The sequence below is a fragment of the Homarus americanus genome, unplaced genomic scaffold (genome assembly GCF_018991925.1).
Source record: "Homarus americanus isolate GMGI-L3 unplaced genomic scaffold, GMGI_Hamer_2.0 scaffold32929, whole genome shotgun sequence".
In the NCBI taxonomy this organism is placed as follows: Eukaryota; Metazoa; Arthropoda; class Malacostraca; order Decapoda; family Nephropidae; genus Homarus; species Homarus americanus.
In genome coordinates this window covers 11568787-11587901 of record NW_024737097.1, presented here as the reverse complement: position 1 = coordinate 11587901, position 19115 = coordinate 11568787, and the positions used below count along the sequence as shown (strand labels likewise).

At 42.3% G+C, this 19115-nt stretch overlaps 1 protein-coding gene across 1 annotated transcript in view; it reads left to right on the top strand.

Moving 5' to 3' along the window:
• The window catches only part of LOC121873206 (NADH dehydrogenase [ubiquinone] 1 beta subcomplex subunit 5, mitochondrial-like), a gene marked incomplete at its 5' end in the record, with an annotated part of 28354 nt that extends 12301 nt beyond the window's left edge, over positions 1-16053 (top strand). The window contains 1 exon segment of the mRNA XM_042376559.1: positions 15682-16053. Within this exon segment, the coding sequence (XP_042232493.1) occupies positions 15682-15820 (139 nt within the window).
• Between the last annotated feature and the right edge of the window lie 3062 nt (positions 16054-19115).

Genomic DNA, 19115 nt, shown 5'->3' with positions numbered 1-19115 from the left:
CTGTACACTGTAACATTAACACTTAAATATGTAGGCATACTGTATAAACTGTGAAAACAAAATCATTTACATGTATCCTCCATAATCATGGGACACGATATTTGCCGATCTGGCTTATCATTGTATCCTTAATTGCGACCATGTGTATGCTTGTCACTGATTGATCTGGGTTATCGCGGAATTATCATGGGACACACGAGACAGTGGCGGGTCCGAGAGAGTAACCGCAGTAACAGCGACTGTCAAGAGATGGCAGCACGGCTTGTGGCGCCAGCTTCCAGCGATTATATTTGTTTCCCTGTGGTTTTTGGTTGATGTTTGCAGATGGTTTTCTGTGCCTTGCTTGTTTTTGGTGCAATTTTTTGTAACTTTTACCTACTCTCTACCATGATACCTGTTAACCCCTTCGCCCTTGGCTAGGGTGGCGCTAGCCGTACCCCCATCCCCGCCTGCCTCACACATGGGGTAAAATGGGGAAATCAATTTTTCTAAAAATAAATTTTAACCCTTATACAATTATTTTTATTTTTGTTATTATTATTTATTGGGCACTCCCCTACATCCTTGTGTAAGGTGAAGCGCAGAAGCGTTTACAGTGCCCAACAGGGAAGCATGCTAAGTTCATGCTTGCCTTTATGTCTCATGAGTTAAGGGCATAGAAGCCTGAAGAGTCAAGGGCATAGAAGCCTGAAGAGTAAATGGTTTATGTCATCAAGTTATTGGAAGCTCCAACAACTTGTCCCTGAATACGAATTCGCAACTTTCGATTTACACCAGGTACCTACTTTACTGCTGGGTGATCAGGGACTAATGGGGGCCTAGGAAATATGTCCAAACAACTTCCACCGGCCCGGGAATCGAACCCGTGACATCTCGCTTGCGAAGGCAAGAGCAGTACCTTTATACAATAAATGATAAAACAATGAAGACGTCAAAAAACTATATATTGTCCTTCAGTGACGAGTGAAATAAGGAGAAAGGTGGGTTTTCTTACAGGGAGCAGCTCGTGGTCACTATGCATTAGGGGTCTTTCTCGTCTCCTATGTGTCCAAGATGGCCAAAAATACATATTTTTACTGATAAAAATTCTTATTTCCTATAAATAATTAATTTAGAAATTATTTTATTTGCATTACTTTTCATAAAGACTGTTCGGCGAGACACACCCAGTCTGTCGCCAGACTGTCTGGTTGTCTTTGTGTTTGGTAGAGCAAGTAAATCAAATAAATAATTATCGGAATAATAATTCCACAAATAAATACTGTACATTCATAACATTATCATACCATTATTATCCAGTAATACCTGTACTATACTACACTACTTTTAGTAATATTACTTTGATACAACATTATAAAAAGGACAAACACTGGTAAATAAACAAACAAAAGAAGTTACTTACCAAGAAGCTTCCCCCCGACCGCACGTAGGAGGTGAGGTGGTGGTGATAGTTGGTGTTGGTGCCACCCTGACGATTAGCTAGCTGTCTGCCAGCGCCCGTGGGTAGTGACGAGTGAATGCATACAACTGTGTACTTTTTCCACAAATATGTCACTTTGTTCCTTACAAATACGCTTATACTACTACAGCACTATTTACACGCTTGTGTCACATTGTTCTAGAATTTTTTCTTAGAGTGGTACTCCAAGAAGCAAGGTGGACAGAGACCACCGTCACACTCCTTGCACCACGTCATCATGTCCTTACGCTTAGCTGCGCGCTTTGTGGTGTTAGCACAGACTTAACACTGCCTTTGCCCCTTAAGACCACCTGGACCAGTCGGTAGGAAGTCCATGTTGTGACGAACAACCAAGTCATGTGCAAGCAGTCTGTCAGGTAGGCCTGCTTGGCTGTGACGTCGTGGTACAGTTGTCACTATGGTGCCATATTTCTCCAGGAGTTGCAATATCACTTGCTTCTGATAAACCTTGAGAGAGGGTTTTTTCCAGGTTTTTACTAGGTACAAGTTGTATGCATTCAGGATGGTGATGTCCAAGAGGTGTAGGGACATCTTCTTGTACCACTTGAGATATTTCCTGAAACACTCAATTGCGCCAACCTGCATGTCACTCTTGTCTACGAGGCGCATGTTGACATTGTAGTCCACGACAGCGTCAGGTTTTTTCATTACCTCTCTTTAGGTCCAGTCCCTTATTCCACTGTCAAATATTTCACCCTTGTGAACGGTTGACAGCATCTGTACAGTACGCTTATCTTGCCAGCGTATTACAAGCATCTTGTCTGCTTGCTATTGCTGGATTTCTCCTTGGGCAGGTTTACCAATAAACAAGGCCAGGGTTTCCGGTTCTTATGTACTGTCCCACAAGAACTGGTGTCATGTTCAAGTTGGAATTTGGCCAGGGCAGGAGAGGTATAATAATTATCAGTGAAGAGGATGGGGGAGGGGGGGTGGGCACGAGAAGTTGAGGGGTTTCTCTCCATGATCACTGGCGAATGGTTACTGACTGCCCTGGGTCTACCCATGCTCCTCCCATGTTCCGAGGGAGGATAAAGGTCATGCTGGTACCTGATAATTATCAGAATAATAATTCCACAAATAAATAAATTTACAACATAATCATAGCATTATCATTTATTAATACTAAACTAAAAGCTACACAAACAATGAAAATAAACAAACAAAAGTTATTTACCAAGAAGCTTCCTTGTGAGTAAGAGGGAGGGAGATAAGAGGGCTATTTTTAGCTTTTCTTTGTGTCCGAAGTGGCCAATAATGTTTATATTTACTGATCATAATACATATCTCCTATAAATAATTCATTTTGAATTTTTTTGGGCATTATTTTTTATAAAAAGGCTGTTTGTCTGGCTGTCTTTGTGTTTGGTAGACCAAGTAATACATAAAATAATAATTCCACAAATAAATACTTTTATAACAGAACCCCGGGTTGCGGAATTTCTCTCTTATGGAATTTGTAAATTATGACCAATAATTTTGCGATTTCTTGGTGTTTGCTACCGCCAAGAGTCACTCCATTGTTTACATCCAGTGTGCGCGCATGTTTCTCGCCCCAGCAGTTGGATTTAATAGTTACAAACATACAGTAAGTATAGTACAGTGCATTACCCTTATCAAGATGACTGGAAAGAGGCCATCAGGTGGAAGTGACCGCAAAAGAAGCCGTAAAGGCATTACATTGGATATTAAGCTTGATGTTTTAAGAAGGTATATCATAAATTATATAATGTACTGTATTGTATGTGCTTATAAATGTTTATTTTCATTCATAAAAGTGCTTGAATTACTTTTTTGGGGCCGAAAAAAATTCTTTAGGAACGCATCTCCAGTTTTATAATGGAAATCAATGGGAAAATAGGTTTTGCGTTACGGAATTTCGCGATACAGTCAATTTTCCAGGGACGCAACCCTTCCGTATCGCGTGGGATGCCTGTAGTCACAAGGGAACCTGATAACCCGCGCTGGAAATTTAAACAGTGGCGGGAAAAGGTGCGTGTTCTGGAACATCACCCGGGGCGAGCCGGTTGAACATACTGGAACGTCACCTGGGGTCTAAGGTTAACAAGAAGAGTGTTAGGGTTCCAGATCCAGCCAAGTGATGAAGACGTGTATTCTCTGCAGGGAAAGATAAATATAATAAAAAAGTGTAAGTAATGGTACTACATTCGTTGCTGTGGGATGGGAATATGATGCCAATGAGTCAACCGTACGGTCTGTGTATAAGGTTCGCGCTGATGTGATGAAAGCATTTAGTAAAGCGTCCTCAAGATCTGTGAGTCATATTGTAAGGGTTCAAAAGGACCAATTTCTGCAAACAATGGATAAGGGGGTATTTTTGTGGATGGAAGATTTCTACAAAAAGAAGCTTCCTGTGATGACAAAGATAAGCATGTTTTTCAAGCAAGCAGGGGCTGGCTGCAGAAATTTTTAGCAGGATACGCTGTAACAAGCAAGGTGGTGTCGGGTGAAACTGTCACACAAGAGAGAAGCCAGGGCACTAACGGTGGATAGAGCGTGGAGGAAGTGGTGATCACGTGGCAGCTGTGGCAATAGTAGGTGACTGGAGTTGACAGTCGAAGAGTGAATGACTGGGGAATCAGCCCACGAGCCCCAGGAACCTCAAATGAGTACACAACTATAGTTGGAATAGAACAGCAGGGTGAAGTAACTGCTGTGGTGAAGGCTGGATCGTGCTTCCCCGGCGATGAGGCAGCAGCGGCCTGCTCACCTCCATCTCCTCTCCTAGTGGGGCCGCTAACAAGCAAACGAGCGGCAGACAGCCTACCCGCTCATTACAGCCCTTACACAGCTCCCCCAACAAAAATCTACTGCAAGGTAGATTAAAGCTTAAGATTAGTACAAACAAAACATAATCCTGCAACAAATGGTTAACTATACAGAGCAAAATAAAAATAGAGAAAGGTCACATTAAATACGTGGTACCATGATATCCAAATATCGTAGGCCGTAACAAGGAACTGCACGTGGAATCCACTTCAGTCCAGGTTTAAATGCGGGCCCATTGCCAGTTGTAGAGGATTTTACTATACCATCTGGTGTTATCGGTAACACTGAGGCACTACCCTGCGAGGGTTCATGTGAAGTTCAGGCGCCAGACTCGGATGATCTCGGTTGCCACTAAATTGAAGTGTTGTTTCAATGGAATAATTTAGTTTGGTACTTGAGAGAAACACAAAATACTAAAAAGACTGACAGTTTACCCAGATGCACCTCAGCCCATCTTCTAGAATAAACAAAACATTGGTTTTTGTAGTATTATGTTAAAACAAACACTCATAAATCAACACAGCTAAAATTAAGGGATGCAAAATGGTCTGTTTACTGGCTGGAAAGATTGTGGGGGGGGGGGAGGTGAGGTGAGGTGATATGTTTGACAGTTGATGCCAAGGTCTAGTGCTTATTTATTTATCTGTCCTTAAGAGTGACTATGTTTTTCTCTTATAAAATGTCACTGAACTGACCTGGGAGAATATAATTAACATTGCTGGAATTCGTATAAGATAGTGATTAATTTGAATATAATCATGCTATAGTTTGTACTATAAATTTTTTTTAGGAATCATTTAGTACATTATATTGAGTACATGTACAGTACAGCTTTGCCCTTAGGACACTGTAGCATGCCCAGAGAAACATTAGGCGTGAATTTTAAAATATAATGCGGCAGATAGACTCGTGCAAAATAGGAAACATTCTCTTTAAATTAAAACATTGTCCTTAATTGTGGGTGTAGGTTATGTATCTAAGCTACTGTGCCGAGTAGCAACCCTGTACATAAGCTACTGTGCCGAGTAGCAACCCTGTACATAAGCTACTGTGCCGAGTAGCATTTATATATATAATCACGTGGCAACACTGCACGTGTTATGTGGCAACATTGCCCCGAGGCTGCCATATGGCAAGGCAGCCCCAGTCTGACTGTGTGAGCCGTGCATGGCACACGCGAGTCACCACTTGTATTTCTCTCATCCATAATAAACGGACTCAGTGTTACTCAGTGTTTCCCTAGCCATCACTGCATTCTTCAGGGCACACTAGTAACTTTCATGGCTCCAAGAGCTGAGTGTAGGAGGGGTCGTCGCGTGCCGCGGTCCGTAGTTCCTCAAGGGCCAGATCGCTGTCGGGTGGCGACACTGAGGCCTGGGTGCTGGCGAGGGACTGTACGGCCTGCAAGGTGACGATGTTGCTGACGGAGAAACCGGCCTCGGTGCTGAGCATCTCGTCTTCAGGTGTAGGGCGGCTGACTGGGGAGCGGGAGAGGGCATCCGGGATGCACAACTCCTTACCTGCGCGCCAAGCCGCAGTGAAGACGAAGGCCAAAATCTTCTCCTTCAGGCGCTGGAGGCGGGGATTCTCGATGGCGTCCAGCGAATAGTGGTTAAGAATGGGGACCAAGGGCCTGTGGTCTGTGATGAGGTCAAAGTGCTGTAGGCCAATCAAGTAGAACTTGCACTTCGATAAGGCCCATACCACTGCCAGCAGCTCCAGCTCGATGGTAGCGTAGCGAGACTCAGCATCGGTGAGGAAGCGAGAGCCACACTGTACGAGCCGGTACTTTCCTCCACCGTGATCCTGGAGAAGGGCGTAACCAACCCCGTACAGGCGCGAGGCGTCTGTCTGGAGGACGGTGGGGAGCGCTGGGTCGAAAGTAGCGAGGATAGGTGGACTTGACAGGGCCTCCTTCACCTTATGAAAGGCGAGGTCGTGGTCAGGGGTCCACGTGAACGTCCTCTTGGGGCTCATCAGGGGGCGGAGAGGCCCGGCAGCGGCGGAGACGTCAGGGGAAAATTCTGCCAGCTGGTTCACCAGGCCCATGAAAGACCTGAGATCCGTAAGGTTGGCAGGTTTCGCAAAGTCCGCTATGGCGCGAACTTTCTCCGGGTCCGCAGCAATGCCATCCCTTGAGAGTCGGTAGCTGCAGAAAGACACTGCAGGTGCGGCCAAGACGAACTTCTCGGCATTCAGAGTGATGCCGTGCGTCCTACACCTGGTCAGTACCTCGTCGATGCGGCGAAGATGCGTCAGGTAGTCCTCATCGTAGAGGAGGACGTCGTCCACTACCTTCACGCAGTTGGTCACGCCTTGAAGTGCCATGTCACCACGGAGACAGAAGGCGTCCCCCGTAGCAGCGAATCCCATAGGGCCACGGCAGTAGCGGAAGCGTCCGTAAGGCGTGATGAAAGTGGTCAGTGGCTGATCCTCCTTCTTCAGTGGGATCTGCCAGTAACCACAGAGGGCGTCCATCGTTGAGAAGTGCCGTACCTTCGGATCCACACTCCGTATAGCTGCAAAAGGTGTGGGTGAAGGGTGGGCGGGACGGGACACCTGGCTGTTAAGCTTAGACAAGTCGGTAGTAATCCGCACTCCACCGTTAGTCTTAGCCACAGCGACTAGAGGGTGGCACCAAGGGGATGGGTCGTCACCAACGGGTACGATGACACCCTGGGCCACCATGGAATCCAGTTCCTTCTTGACTGAATCCCTGAAGGCGAGAGGAATCAACCGGGGAGTGTGTATGGCAAACGGCTGTGCATCTTCCCGCAGGTGTATCCTCATAGGCGGACCCGCCATAGCCTTCAGTGGCGCGGTCCGTAGGGCCTCCTTCGTCACCAGCACATCCGAGTACTCCTTCAGGAAGTAGGCCCTTGCGGCTGAAGGAGACGTCTCGCTGTGAAGAGGAAGCAGCCGTGACTTGGGTGGAGGCGGGGAGGGAGTGGACGCGGGTTCTGGGCAGCTCTGTGTGGCAGCGCCAGGCGCGTCGCTCGTCGACTCACGCACCCTGCTGGCGGTGTAACGAGCAGCTGGGATCTGCTCGGGAAAGTCTCTGGGCACCACGCCTAACTCCTTGCAGTGCTCCCACGACAACAAGGGTGTAGCGAGAGTAGGCTGCACGTCGATCCATCCGTGACACGACCTGTCGCCGTAGGTGATCTCTGCTTGAAAGGAGCCCACAGCGTCCGGCATCTGGGAACCGTCCGCATTGTAGTACTGCAGCTGCGGCGGTGGTCCCAGGCCGCGTTTGGTGAGGCCCAGTTTCTGGAGGTGCTTCAACCCAATCACCGTAGTATCGGCGCCGGTGTCCGGTATCACCTCGATGTGACCCGACACATCACCGTGTGTGACGGCGACGCGGATAGTAGGGGAAGGGGTAGCCCTGGGGCGTGTGGTCGATTCCACCCTCCTGATGTGACTCCGCTGCTGCTTGGGGCTGCGTGGGCCATCTGGAGGGGGCTGCGTGCGAACCACCCCGAGGGAAGTGCGCTGCTGTCCTCCTCGTCTCGGGCTTTTGGGCTTGGGTTGGCGGCAGCACTTGTCGTAGTGTCCATAGCGACCACAGGCCTGACACTTGTGGCCTCGTGCAGGGCACCTGTCTGTGTTAGACCAGTGGCCCCTACGGTCACATCCACGACACAGTGCGTCGGCGGCCGGGCAAGTCTTGGGGCTGTGCTGCTTTCCACAGCTGCCACAGGAAGCACTAGGCGGAGGCGTGGAAGAACGTGTGGCAGCCTTCGCGTTGTTGGCCGCCTTCTTATCCTTCTTGTATTGTGAGATAGCTCTCACAGCAGGTGGGGCCCGTAAGGCAGAGGTGGCGGACTTGGTGGCCTCGTATGACCGACATTCAGTCACTACCACCTGGAGTGTGGAGGAAGCGTCCAGGGGGATGAGTCGCTGCATCAACTCTTCGTGCCTGACACCTGTCAAGATCCCGTGCTTGATCCAGGCTTCCTCACATTCCCGGCTGTGCGCCTTGCAGACGTCGATCTCCTCAGACAAACTCTTCAAACGTACAAAAAAGTCGTCAAAGGATTCGTTCTCCGCCTGCTTGCAGCTGGTAAAGGCACGGCGACGCAAAGCCTCGTTGTTCCGACCCTTAACATGCTCCTGTAAAAGGTCGAGCACATCCGTCACTGAAGAGGTAGAGTCGGGAGGCACGTGCAACGTGTGCTCCAAAACTCTCTGGGTCTCCAGCGACAAACACATCCGCAGTTGGATGAGCTGTTTGTTTGGAGGCATACTGTCAAGGTCCACCATCGTGGAGTAATCTGTCCAACGCCGCCTCCACTCACGAAAAAGCTGAAACGTGACATCTGGTGAGAGGGCGGGTGGGGGTTGAACAGATGCCTTGGGAGCTGTTGGGGTAGCAAGAGTACCTGGAGGACGCTGGTGTGGTGGAGGAGGGAGTGTACTGGCGCCTTGAAGCGCACTACCTGCAAGTGAGGGAGGGTGGGTTAGCGCCAGGGTCGCCAATAGCACCTCAAAACGCAACTTTTCCTCCTCTCTTCGTGTCTCCTCACTCTGAAGTTCCATCTCTCTGCGTCTCTCGTCCCGGTCGTCCATCCACTTCAGAATTGTGGCGATGTCCGTCACTGGAGGTGGAGGATGAGAGTCTGCGCCCGGTGGAGGGGGAAGATGTTGGGGAGTCGTGTCTCCCATCTTGACGTCCCTTCTTACCTCCCATCTTTGTGTGTGCGTGGACTGCACTGTTTAATATATAAAGTGGCGCCTCAACAGCTCGAACCACATATATATGACATAAACAGCGCAAAAATCACGCATATGGTCCACTGTTCTGTCCGTGAGTGAGTGCGTGCGTGTGTGTGTCTGAGAGAGCGGGGGGAGCGTGGTCCGGCAAGACCGTCAGTGTCCCCCGGATGTCGCACGAGAAGGGTGTGCGCCTGCGTGCTCCGTGGGTACCACAAAAAACAGGCCAATGCTCAACTCAGCTCTAGACACACACTAATACATTGACACTAACACTGCCACCGTCACTAAAACGCACTGTGACGGCCCAACACTGCACATCGCGGCAAAACACAGCGCAACACAACACAACACACTATGAGTCGACGCGCATCACCGGCAGACGTAACTGTCGGCATTGTTCACACACTTTGTAAGTCCACAGATCCTACTCACTGCGCCATGAAAGTTACTAGTGTGCCCTGAAGAATGCAGTGATGGCTAGGGAAACACTGAGTCCGTTTATTATGGATGAGAGAAATACAAGTGGTGACTCGCGTGTGCCATGCACGGCTCACACAGTCAGACTGGGGCTGCCTTGCCATATGGCAGCCTCGGGGCAATGTTGCCACGTGATTATATATATAAATGCTACTCGGCACAGTAGCTTATGTACAGGGTTGCTACTCGGCACAGTAGCTTATGTACAGGGTTGCTACTCGGCACAGTAGCTTATGTACAGGGTTGCTACTCGGCACAGTAGCTTATGTACAGGGGTTGCTACAGGGTTGCTACTCGGCACAGTAGCTTATGTACAGGGTTGCTACTGGCGTACAGGGTTGCTACTCGGCACAGTAGCTTATGTACAGGGTTGCTACTCGGCACAGTAGCTTATGTACAGGGTTGCTACTCGGCACAGTAGCTTAGATACATAACCTACAGTGGGTGTTGCTATAAATCAATAATCTTAAATTGAATCGCTTTAAATCGACATTCTACTGTATTATGAATACAGTAAAGCCTCGAATAACGAAGATTGCCTTCAAACTCCCCAAGGGGCAGCCACTTGCTATACTGTATTCTGAATGCTGTTTGATTCTCTGTCAGGCCAATGGCTCCACTACTGCCTTTCAGATGTCCAATATTCTGCTCCTCCCCTTGATCAAAGGCAATGGCCAGATGAGACATTTTTTGTCTTGTGGATGACAAATCTTCCACTTTGAAACTCTGCAGCCAAAGCAGGAAGCACCACCAAAATAACAAATGGCCCTCATTAATTGGCAAGATAATTTTTTTAATTAATGTTTTTTTTTTTCCAAGATTCGTGTCAAATGTCAGTAGCAGCCAATTGTACCTCACAAACACCGTACCTACTCATCCACGCGCTCGGGACATGTAATTGCTCGGAAATTCATTCTAAGGCTCGGAACAGAGATTTTTCTCATTCTTGGAATGCCAAAATTTTATTTTCTGGATATTAAAAAGTTCCTGGGAGATTACTGTATTCTCAACAACGTTCTACAAAAGTTTGCCAGCCAGATTGTATTTACATATTGTTCTCTATATTGAAATCTCTCAAAGTACTTGATTTAGACTTTCCCTTTCATCTCAGACTATTACCCTTGAGATTCTTGAACCTTGGTTGGACTTGGACTCATCCTTCTTTTTCAGACTTAATTGCCCTCGGATCTCAGACCTAGGTCAGACTCCGGCCTTCTTGGACTGACCTTTCCCCCAATTAGTTCAAGTTGGTGAGGGTTTACTGTATTGACAAAGTTCTGCCTAGTGGCAGGCTAAAAAGGTGCCTAAATGGAGGGGAGGAGAGTCAGGGGTAGGCCAAGAATGACATGGGGAGAAGTGAGAAATGACATTAGAGATAGGAATCTGGTGAGAGACTGCAAGAGACCGTGCAGCATGAAAAGCTGCCATTTTTTTACAGGGATCATCCCACCCGGGCACAGGTTCACTGACCCACATCAGGGCCTGGGGGTGAAAATATAATAATAATAATGAAAATAATAATAATTAATAAAAATAAAAATTTTAATAAAAAATAAAATAATAATAATAATAACCATAAATAAGTACAAAAATAAAAATTTAAATCAAGTGTGAGAAACGATATGCAGTATGTATGTTGTGTTGTAAATAGTAAGAGAAACAGTCATGACCCTGCAATTGTGTGTAAATGAGGCAGAAAGTCAGATCAGCAACCTGTGATGCTCTATGGCAGCAGGGTCTACCCAGGTTCCAGGGGGGTAATAACTTCCTGTTTGATAGCTGCCTACTACCTACTGCAGCTTATTATACATGAAGGGGCTTAGCTTATGGGCATAATTAGACAATGATTAATAGTTCCTATGCTTCCAACATATTCTTATGCAGAAAGATCCTTATCTTACATATCCTTCACAATAAACCTTGAACCAAGAAAGTATGACCATTTCTTGCAAATAATAATTATAGTTAAAATTTTCAATACTGTACAAGATGAATTATAAATATACAGGCAGTCCCTGACATACAACAGGGATACATTCCTGGATCCTGATCATAAGTCGATTTGTTCATAAGTCAGAACATTGTTAATTCCATAGTTTAGGTTAAGTTGAGGCACAACCTTGACCATACAAAGCAACAATAATATCCCACACATATCAAATAATGTAAATAAATGTACTGTAAATATACTGATGCCAAACAATATGGAATAATTTAAATACTGTAAAAAAATGGGACTTTATTTTTAAAAATTTGCGATGAATATACAGGTACTCCTCGACTTACGACCACCCAGACATACGACTGCCGCAGTCGTACAAAAAAAAATTCAAATTCCGCTGTGTACTGACAAAATTTTCATTTGTAATTCCATTTAAAATGGCTGGCAAGCATAAAAGTGAGAGTTCTCGTGGTGCTGAGAAGAAAAAGAGACACCCAGAAATTTATGTAAATCTACCCAAAAATACAGTTGAAAAAATTATGCATTATTAAAAAGTACTATGTACTAAAATTTTTATCTCTTGTGCAAAATACATGACGTTTATATTCAAATTAATCACTTTCTTATAAGAATTCCAGCAATGTAAATTATATTTTCCCCAGTCACTTCCATGACATTTTATAAGCAAAAAACAAAAACTCAATCTAAAGGACAAATAAATACAGGTTGTACCTCTCTAGTCCGGCAACCTCGGGACCTGACCGGTGCCGGACCATGGAAATTCACCCTTTTCCTGGATAGATAGTGACTTGTGCTTATGCTTGGAAGCACTAGCACCACTTTCTCTGCATCATGGTCTCTTTGAAGACATATTGAAGGAAATGTCGAAAAGTAGCTTCTCAAATTTTGCGAGTTTTTAATTCAACGTATTTTATTGGAACACACACACAAAAAAAATTTTTGACGGGGGAAACTTGAATTTCGATGCGTTTGAACTGCCCGCCAACGTGCAGACGACGTGCATAATCGTGTAAACAGCGTCATTTCTCTTATGTACAAAAGATTCATTATTGTTTATTACTGAATGCCTTTTTTATTGAATTAATGGTTATGTGTGCAAAATGAGCAATACAATTCATTAATAATACGTAGAATATTAAAACACACAAGGAAATGACACAGCATTGTTTTTGTTGATTACAAAACCAGTGACTGACTGGTTCTACATATAAAACTGAAGAAAATAAGACCTTGGTTGTAGCTGTAGTAAAATTAATATGGTTGTTTTAAGTAATGTTATTTAATGTTAATAAATGGAACAATAGAAGTAGCTAACGATAATGGTAAAGAAAAAAGAGAGATCGCGTATGTAAGTGCGCACACTTGAAAACATATCGTCATTACTTTACGTAAGAATATGATAGCAACACTTATTTACTGTTCATATATATTATAATTTATGTTTCTGAATTTCTTTTTATTGAATTTATGTTTGTGTGTGCAAAATTAACAATACAATTTATTAATAATACGTGGAACATTAGAACACACGATGAGACGAGACGGCTGCCGGCATTGTTTATGTTAAAGCTTACAAAACCAGTGACTGATTGGTTCTACATATAAAACTGAAGAAAATCTGACCCTGATTGTAGCTGTAGTAAAATTAATGTAAAAACATTAATATGGTTGTTTGAAGTACCTGTACTGTAATGTTATTTAATGTTAATAAATGGAACAATATAAGTACAGTAGCTAACCATTAATGGTAAAAAAAAAATGTGAGACTGCGCGTATGTAAGTGCGCACATGTGAAAACATATCGTCATTACTCAAAATAAGAAAATGAAAGCAACACTTATTTACTGCTCATATATATTAAAGGGTTAAATGTTGTACAGTGGTCCCTCGGTTAAGAAACTCAATCCGTTCCAGCAGGTTGTTCGTTAACCGAAAAGTTCGTTAACCGAAACCATTGTTTCAATGGGTTTTTGGGTAATTGGTTCCAGCTCACCGAAAATTTCCTAAATTTAACAAAAATGGTAGAAAAGTTCACTTACTTTGAGGTGTGTATGTAGAAGGCTCCTGGATGATGATGATGGGAATTAGAATGGGGGTGGAGGAGAAGGAAGAAGAGAAGGCATTGGGGTGGAAGAGAAGTCACCTCATGGCACCATTTCACCCATAAAATTTTAGTTCTCTTGGTGTATTTCAAGATTATTTTCTTTAAATCAACACTGCACTGCATTATATATTGTCAATATGGAAAATATATTTCAAAATGACCAATAATTTGCTTGGAAACAGAAAAAAAGCGTTTAGTTGAAGAGAGTCTCAAGCAAGATGTTACCTCCAGTGAAAACAGAGAGAGACTAACGCCTGTTTGCTGTGTTAAGAGGCTGGATGCCGCGCATTAAACTAGTCACTTTACCTTCAATTATGTTCAATAATAGTTAAAATGACTAAAAAATTGAATATTAAACTTTTAAAATTATTGAATAGTATAAACTTATTGATATTTACTAAAATAGTAAGGAATTTAAGCCCTAGAACCGATTAATGTAATAGCGGACTAATACTAAAGCTGGTTGACCGGCCAATGCAAGCGAAAACATTCGTTAACCGAATTTTTGTTCGTTAACCGAATTTAAGAATCTTATGGGAGGCAGTTCGTTAACCGAAATTTCGTTAACCGAGGGACCACTGTGATATATATATATATATATATATATATATATATATATATATATATATATATATATATATATATATATATATATATATATATATATATATATATATATATATATATATATATATATATATATATATATATATATACACACACACCCACACACACCACCCACCACACCCACCCACCCACCCACCCACCCACCCACCCACAGAGAGAGAGTGATCCCTCGGTTAACGAATTACCTTCCATAAGAATTTTCAATTCGGTTAACGAGAAATCCTTACGAAATCGTGTCATCATGTTTTCGCTTGCTCACCAGCTGTAGTATTTGTCCGCCAATACAGTAATCGGTTTTAGGGCTTAAATTCGTTACCATTTGAGTAAATATCAAGAAGGCTGTAGTATTCAATAATTTTCCAAGTCTTATATTACAATTTTTAGTAATTTTAGCAATTATTTGACATAATTGAAGTACAGGGAACTAGTTTTTAGCGTGCCAAACAGCCACTTGACTCACTCTCTTGAACATAAACTATTTTTACGTTTTTACAGTACAATTATTGGTATTCTGAAATTTATTTTACATATTGACAATGTATAGTGCAGTGCAGTGTTGATTTAAAGAAAATAATCTTGAATTACACCACGTGAACTTTAAATTTTATGGGTGAAATGGCAGCATGAAGCATGGGGTGATTTTTCTTCCACCCCACTGCCTTCTCTTCTCCCTTCTCCACCCTCACTTCTAATTCCCATCATTATCAACCAGGAGCCTTCTACATGCACACCTCAAAGTAAGTGTACTTTACTGCATTTATTTTTAGTTTGTATGTAATTTTCGGTAAATCGGAACCAATTGCCCAAAATCCCATTGAAACAATGGTTTCGGTTATCGAAATTTTCGGTTAACGAACGACCTTCTGGAACGAATTGTGTTCGTTAACCGAGGGACCACTGTATATATATATTTGATTTAAGGGCGATTTCTGGGATTTTTAGGAGTGTTTCTGACTTTATGCATTTTTTGGCTTTACTTTGTATGTACATTTCCTGTGAGTTGGAACCAATTGTGTTTGTTAATCAAGGGACTACTGTATTATTTTTGCATTTTTGACTTACGACCTGGTCGTTGGTCCCTAACCCCGTCGTAAGTCGGGGACTGACTGTACTGTATTGGAATCATGTTTGTAAGTGTGGGTGATCGTAAGTCGGATGGGCATAACTTCGGGGCTGCGCGTAATAGAATATAAGTAGTGCAAGTAATATCTCTATTAGCTGGAATCCCTCAAACCCGGAACTTTCCGATAGCCAGAATTTATATTTTCTCAGAAAATTGTTCCCAAACCCGTAATTTTCTGGAAAATTCTAGCTTTGGGAATGGTTTTCCTGAAAATTCTGAGAACATTTTTCCGTTACCCAGTAAGTTCCGGGGATGAGGGAATTTTTTCCAGCTTTGAGAAAGTTGTCTCATTACCTGGAAATCTCTCATTCCCGGAAGTGCTCTGCAACAATAGTTCCGGCAAATGGAGATATCACTGTATACAGTAGAAGTAATAAGATTTGTTTTTTCTTCCACAACAGGTTAATTGAAAAAAAGGTTCGTGAAGTGATGGCAGAGCGCGGAGATTCTCAGGCATTCTATTACAGACCAATCCTTACTAAATACCATCGCATGGTTCGTGATGAGTATGAGAAACTAAAAGACAGTAGGGGTTTGTAAACATGGTATCCATGTTCATTGATACCTTCTTGAGTTGAGTCTAATGACCATCAAGTTATTGTGATTTGTTGGTGTAGCATAAATAAATATTGCAACTTAAATACCTGTAGTGCAACTTTTGAGAGATCCTGATTTTCTGTGCAGTCATATGAATATGATAAGTCAGCTACAGTAAGTAAAATATTATGAATGCTCTGTAAATTGTAAATAAAATGCTTTATTATATATTGTTATATACTGTGCTTCATTAAACCTGATTTCAATATATAGAGTTGCTTTCCTGTTGTAGTTTAATATAAAAAGCAAAAAGTCTTCATTATGAATGAAAAGTTTTTGTCATTTTTTTTGCCATATGAATTTATGAAAAAAATTAGATATGGAAAAGTTGGATAAAACTGTAAAGTAAGGAGAGGATTAGCAGAGACTGAGGGAGAAGTTGAAGGAGAGAGTGAAACAATACATGACTTAAAAAGATGTTAGTTTTGAGCAGTGGTTCACAGTCACCATGTTGGGTAGAAGGAAACAGTCAATTAGTTTTACACAATGCACTGTTGTTTGCAAAATTTATCCCTCTGCTTGTTGACAAAAAGGTATTTTTTATTTTTCCTCATATTTTCTAGTTTTCCTTCATAATGTCAGCTTAAAGAAAACAAGAGAGTAGAATTTAGTTTTTACAACTCTAAGGCATACATCAGTGAAGAAAGATTAAAAAAAATTGCTCAAGGGGTGAATAGTATAGTACTCTATGTTTATAAAGGAAGACATATATTACCGGTAGTTGATGAAAAATATGGGTTTTCAAGTCTTACAAAAAAAAAATAGTAGAAAATCATGCAAAATTATAATATATGGCCCCCCAAAAGGTGTTCATTTACCTTATTTGACATCTGGGAGGCAAATGTATATGTTATGCCATGTGTGGATGAGGCACCCATGTGGAATTGATGGAGACTCCTCTTAGTGGTGGACTAAGCTTCGCAGGTGGCCTGCTTATCACATGGTGTTGACTGCATTTGTGTGTCAAAGAAGTTCAAGTACTTTGTTTGAAGGAATGAAAATGATGTTTTTTTGGGTCGTATTCTTGTTATAACACATACAGTAGCCCATAGTATTGTATAATAATTGAGAAGAACTGTTACATAAAGTACTGTCTGGTATAACAATATTTGTAAAAATAATATATTCTACTAGTGACTGAAATAATAATTTTTCTCCAACTCTGTATGCAGCTGTGTATTCAATTTTTGAGATACACTGTGCTCGTAGACCTACTGCGCACATCTTATACCATTAGGGTTGCCAGGTCTCCAGTTTTGGGCCGGAGTCGCTGGTCTCCAGTCAGAATAGGGAAATATCTGGATTATCACTGATCTTATTATACTTGTCTTAGTTTATCATATACAGTGGTCCCTCGGTTAACGAGCACAATCCGTTCTAGAAGGTTAACCGAAAAACTTGTCAACCGAAACCATTGTTTCAATGGGTTTTTGGGTAATTGGTTCCAGCTCTCTGAAAATTGCCTGAATTCAACAAAAATGGTAGAAAAGTACACTTACTTTGAGGTGTGTATGTAGAAGGCTCCTGGATGATGATGATGATGGGAATTAGAATGGGGGTGGAGAAGGGAGAAGAGAAGGCATTGGGGTGGAAGAGAAGTCACCCCATGGCGCCATTTCACCCATAAAATTTTAGTTCTCGGTGTAATTCAAGATTATTTTCTTTAAATCAACACTGCACTGCATTATATATTGTCAATATGTAAAATAAATTTCAAAATGACCACTAATTTGCTTGCAAACACAGAAAAAAAGCGTTTAGTTGAAGAGAGTCTCAAGCAAGATGTTACTTCCACTGAAAAGACAGAGAGACTGGCAACCTGTTTGGTGTGTTGCCAGGCTGGATGGCGCGCATGAAACTAGTTTCCTTCCCTTCAATTATGTTCAATAATTGTTAAAATGACTAAAAAATTTAGTATTAAATTTTTAAAATTATTGAATAGTATAAACTTCTTGATATTTACGAAAATATTAAGGAATTTAAGCCCTAAAACCGATTACTGTATTGGCGGACTAATACTACAGCTGGTGGACCGCCAAATACAAGCAAAAACATGTTGAGGTCGGCTCGTAAAAAACTCGTTAATCGAGGGATTGCTCGTTAACCGAAGTTAAGAATCTTATGGAAGGTAACTGGTAATTAGCATGTTTCCACACTACATCAGTAACATTAGTTGAGACAGACATGGATGTTATGGATGAGACCAACTCTGTGCAGCTGACAGCTCTGCCTGTGTGGACATGTTTGATTCCTGTGCATCCTGAGAACAGGAGCAGGGGTGGGGGGGGGGGCAGTGTTCCCAAAATGAATACGAAAGTATCATCTGGATACTTTGACACGGGGCGTACATTTTTACAACGCTGACCAAAATTAAAAAAAACGGTATAAATTCCCAGAAATTGGATGCTTTTTTAATTTTTTTTGAGAAATCGGATACATTTTATTTTTTTTAATCTTAATTTATTATGTATTTTTTATTATAATTATTACAAATAATTTTTTCCTGAAGATTTTGACCCATTATGATACATAAATGCTGTGTTTTCATTATTGAAGTTTAAAACACTGCCTCTCACAGGCATCCATATAACATAGGCGAAGGTGGCGAAAGTGAAAGGGGATATCGAATTTATGCTGTCGACCACATGGCTGATGTTTGCTTGATATATTCTGCCAACAGGAGTTACTCTTTTTGATGCATTTGGAATCTCCAAATTAATGTACTTTATTTGTGGGTATGTTCAACATCCCTTTTTTTCTGTTTCTCTTTCCCTCACTCTTTCATGGTTACATAAAAATAATAAGTACTATTAGAATATAACGTATTGGGGTAGGAAACTGTTTTGATTCATGATTGGTTTATTAGTTCTTCAACACTTCTGCTGCAGTAGGGAGAATATTTTCCCAAGTAAAACTTATAAAGACTGATGTTAGCAACAGGCTGAACACAGACTCGTTGGATGGTCTGTTCCGAGTGTCCACTACCTAGTTCCATCCATTCCATGTGTTATAAGACAATGGCAGATCAAGAAGCTAGCCAAGGGTCAGTCATGAAGGGAAAACAAGCAAAATTCTTTTGCAGGTTTAGTGAAAATTGGACTTAACAGGATGAATTCACTGGATGGCTACGTAAGGTAGATGATTCAACCACTTGGTATAAAGTGTGTCAAAAAAGTACATTCACCATTAAGCATGATGGTGTTGGTGTAGTGAAGATGCATCTGAACAGCTCCTGTCA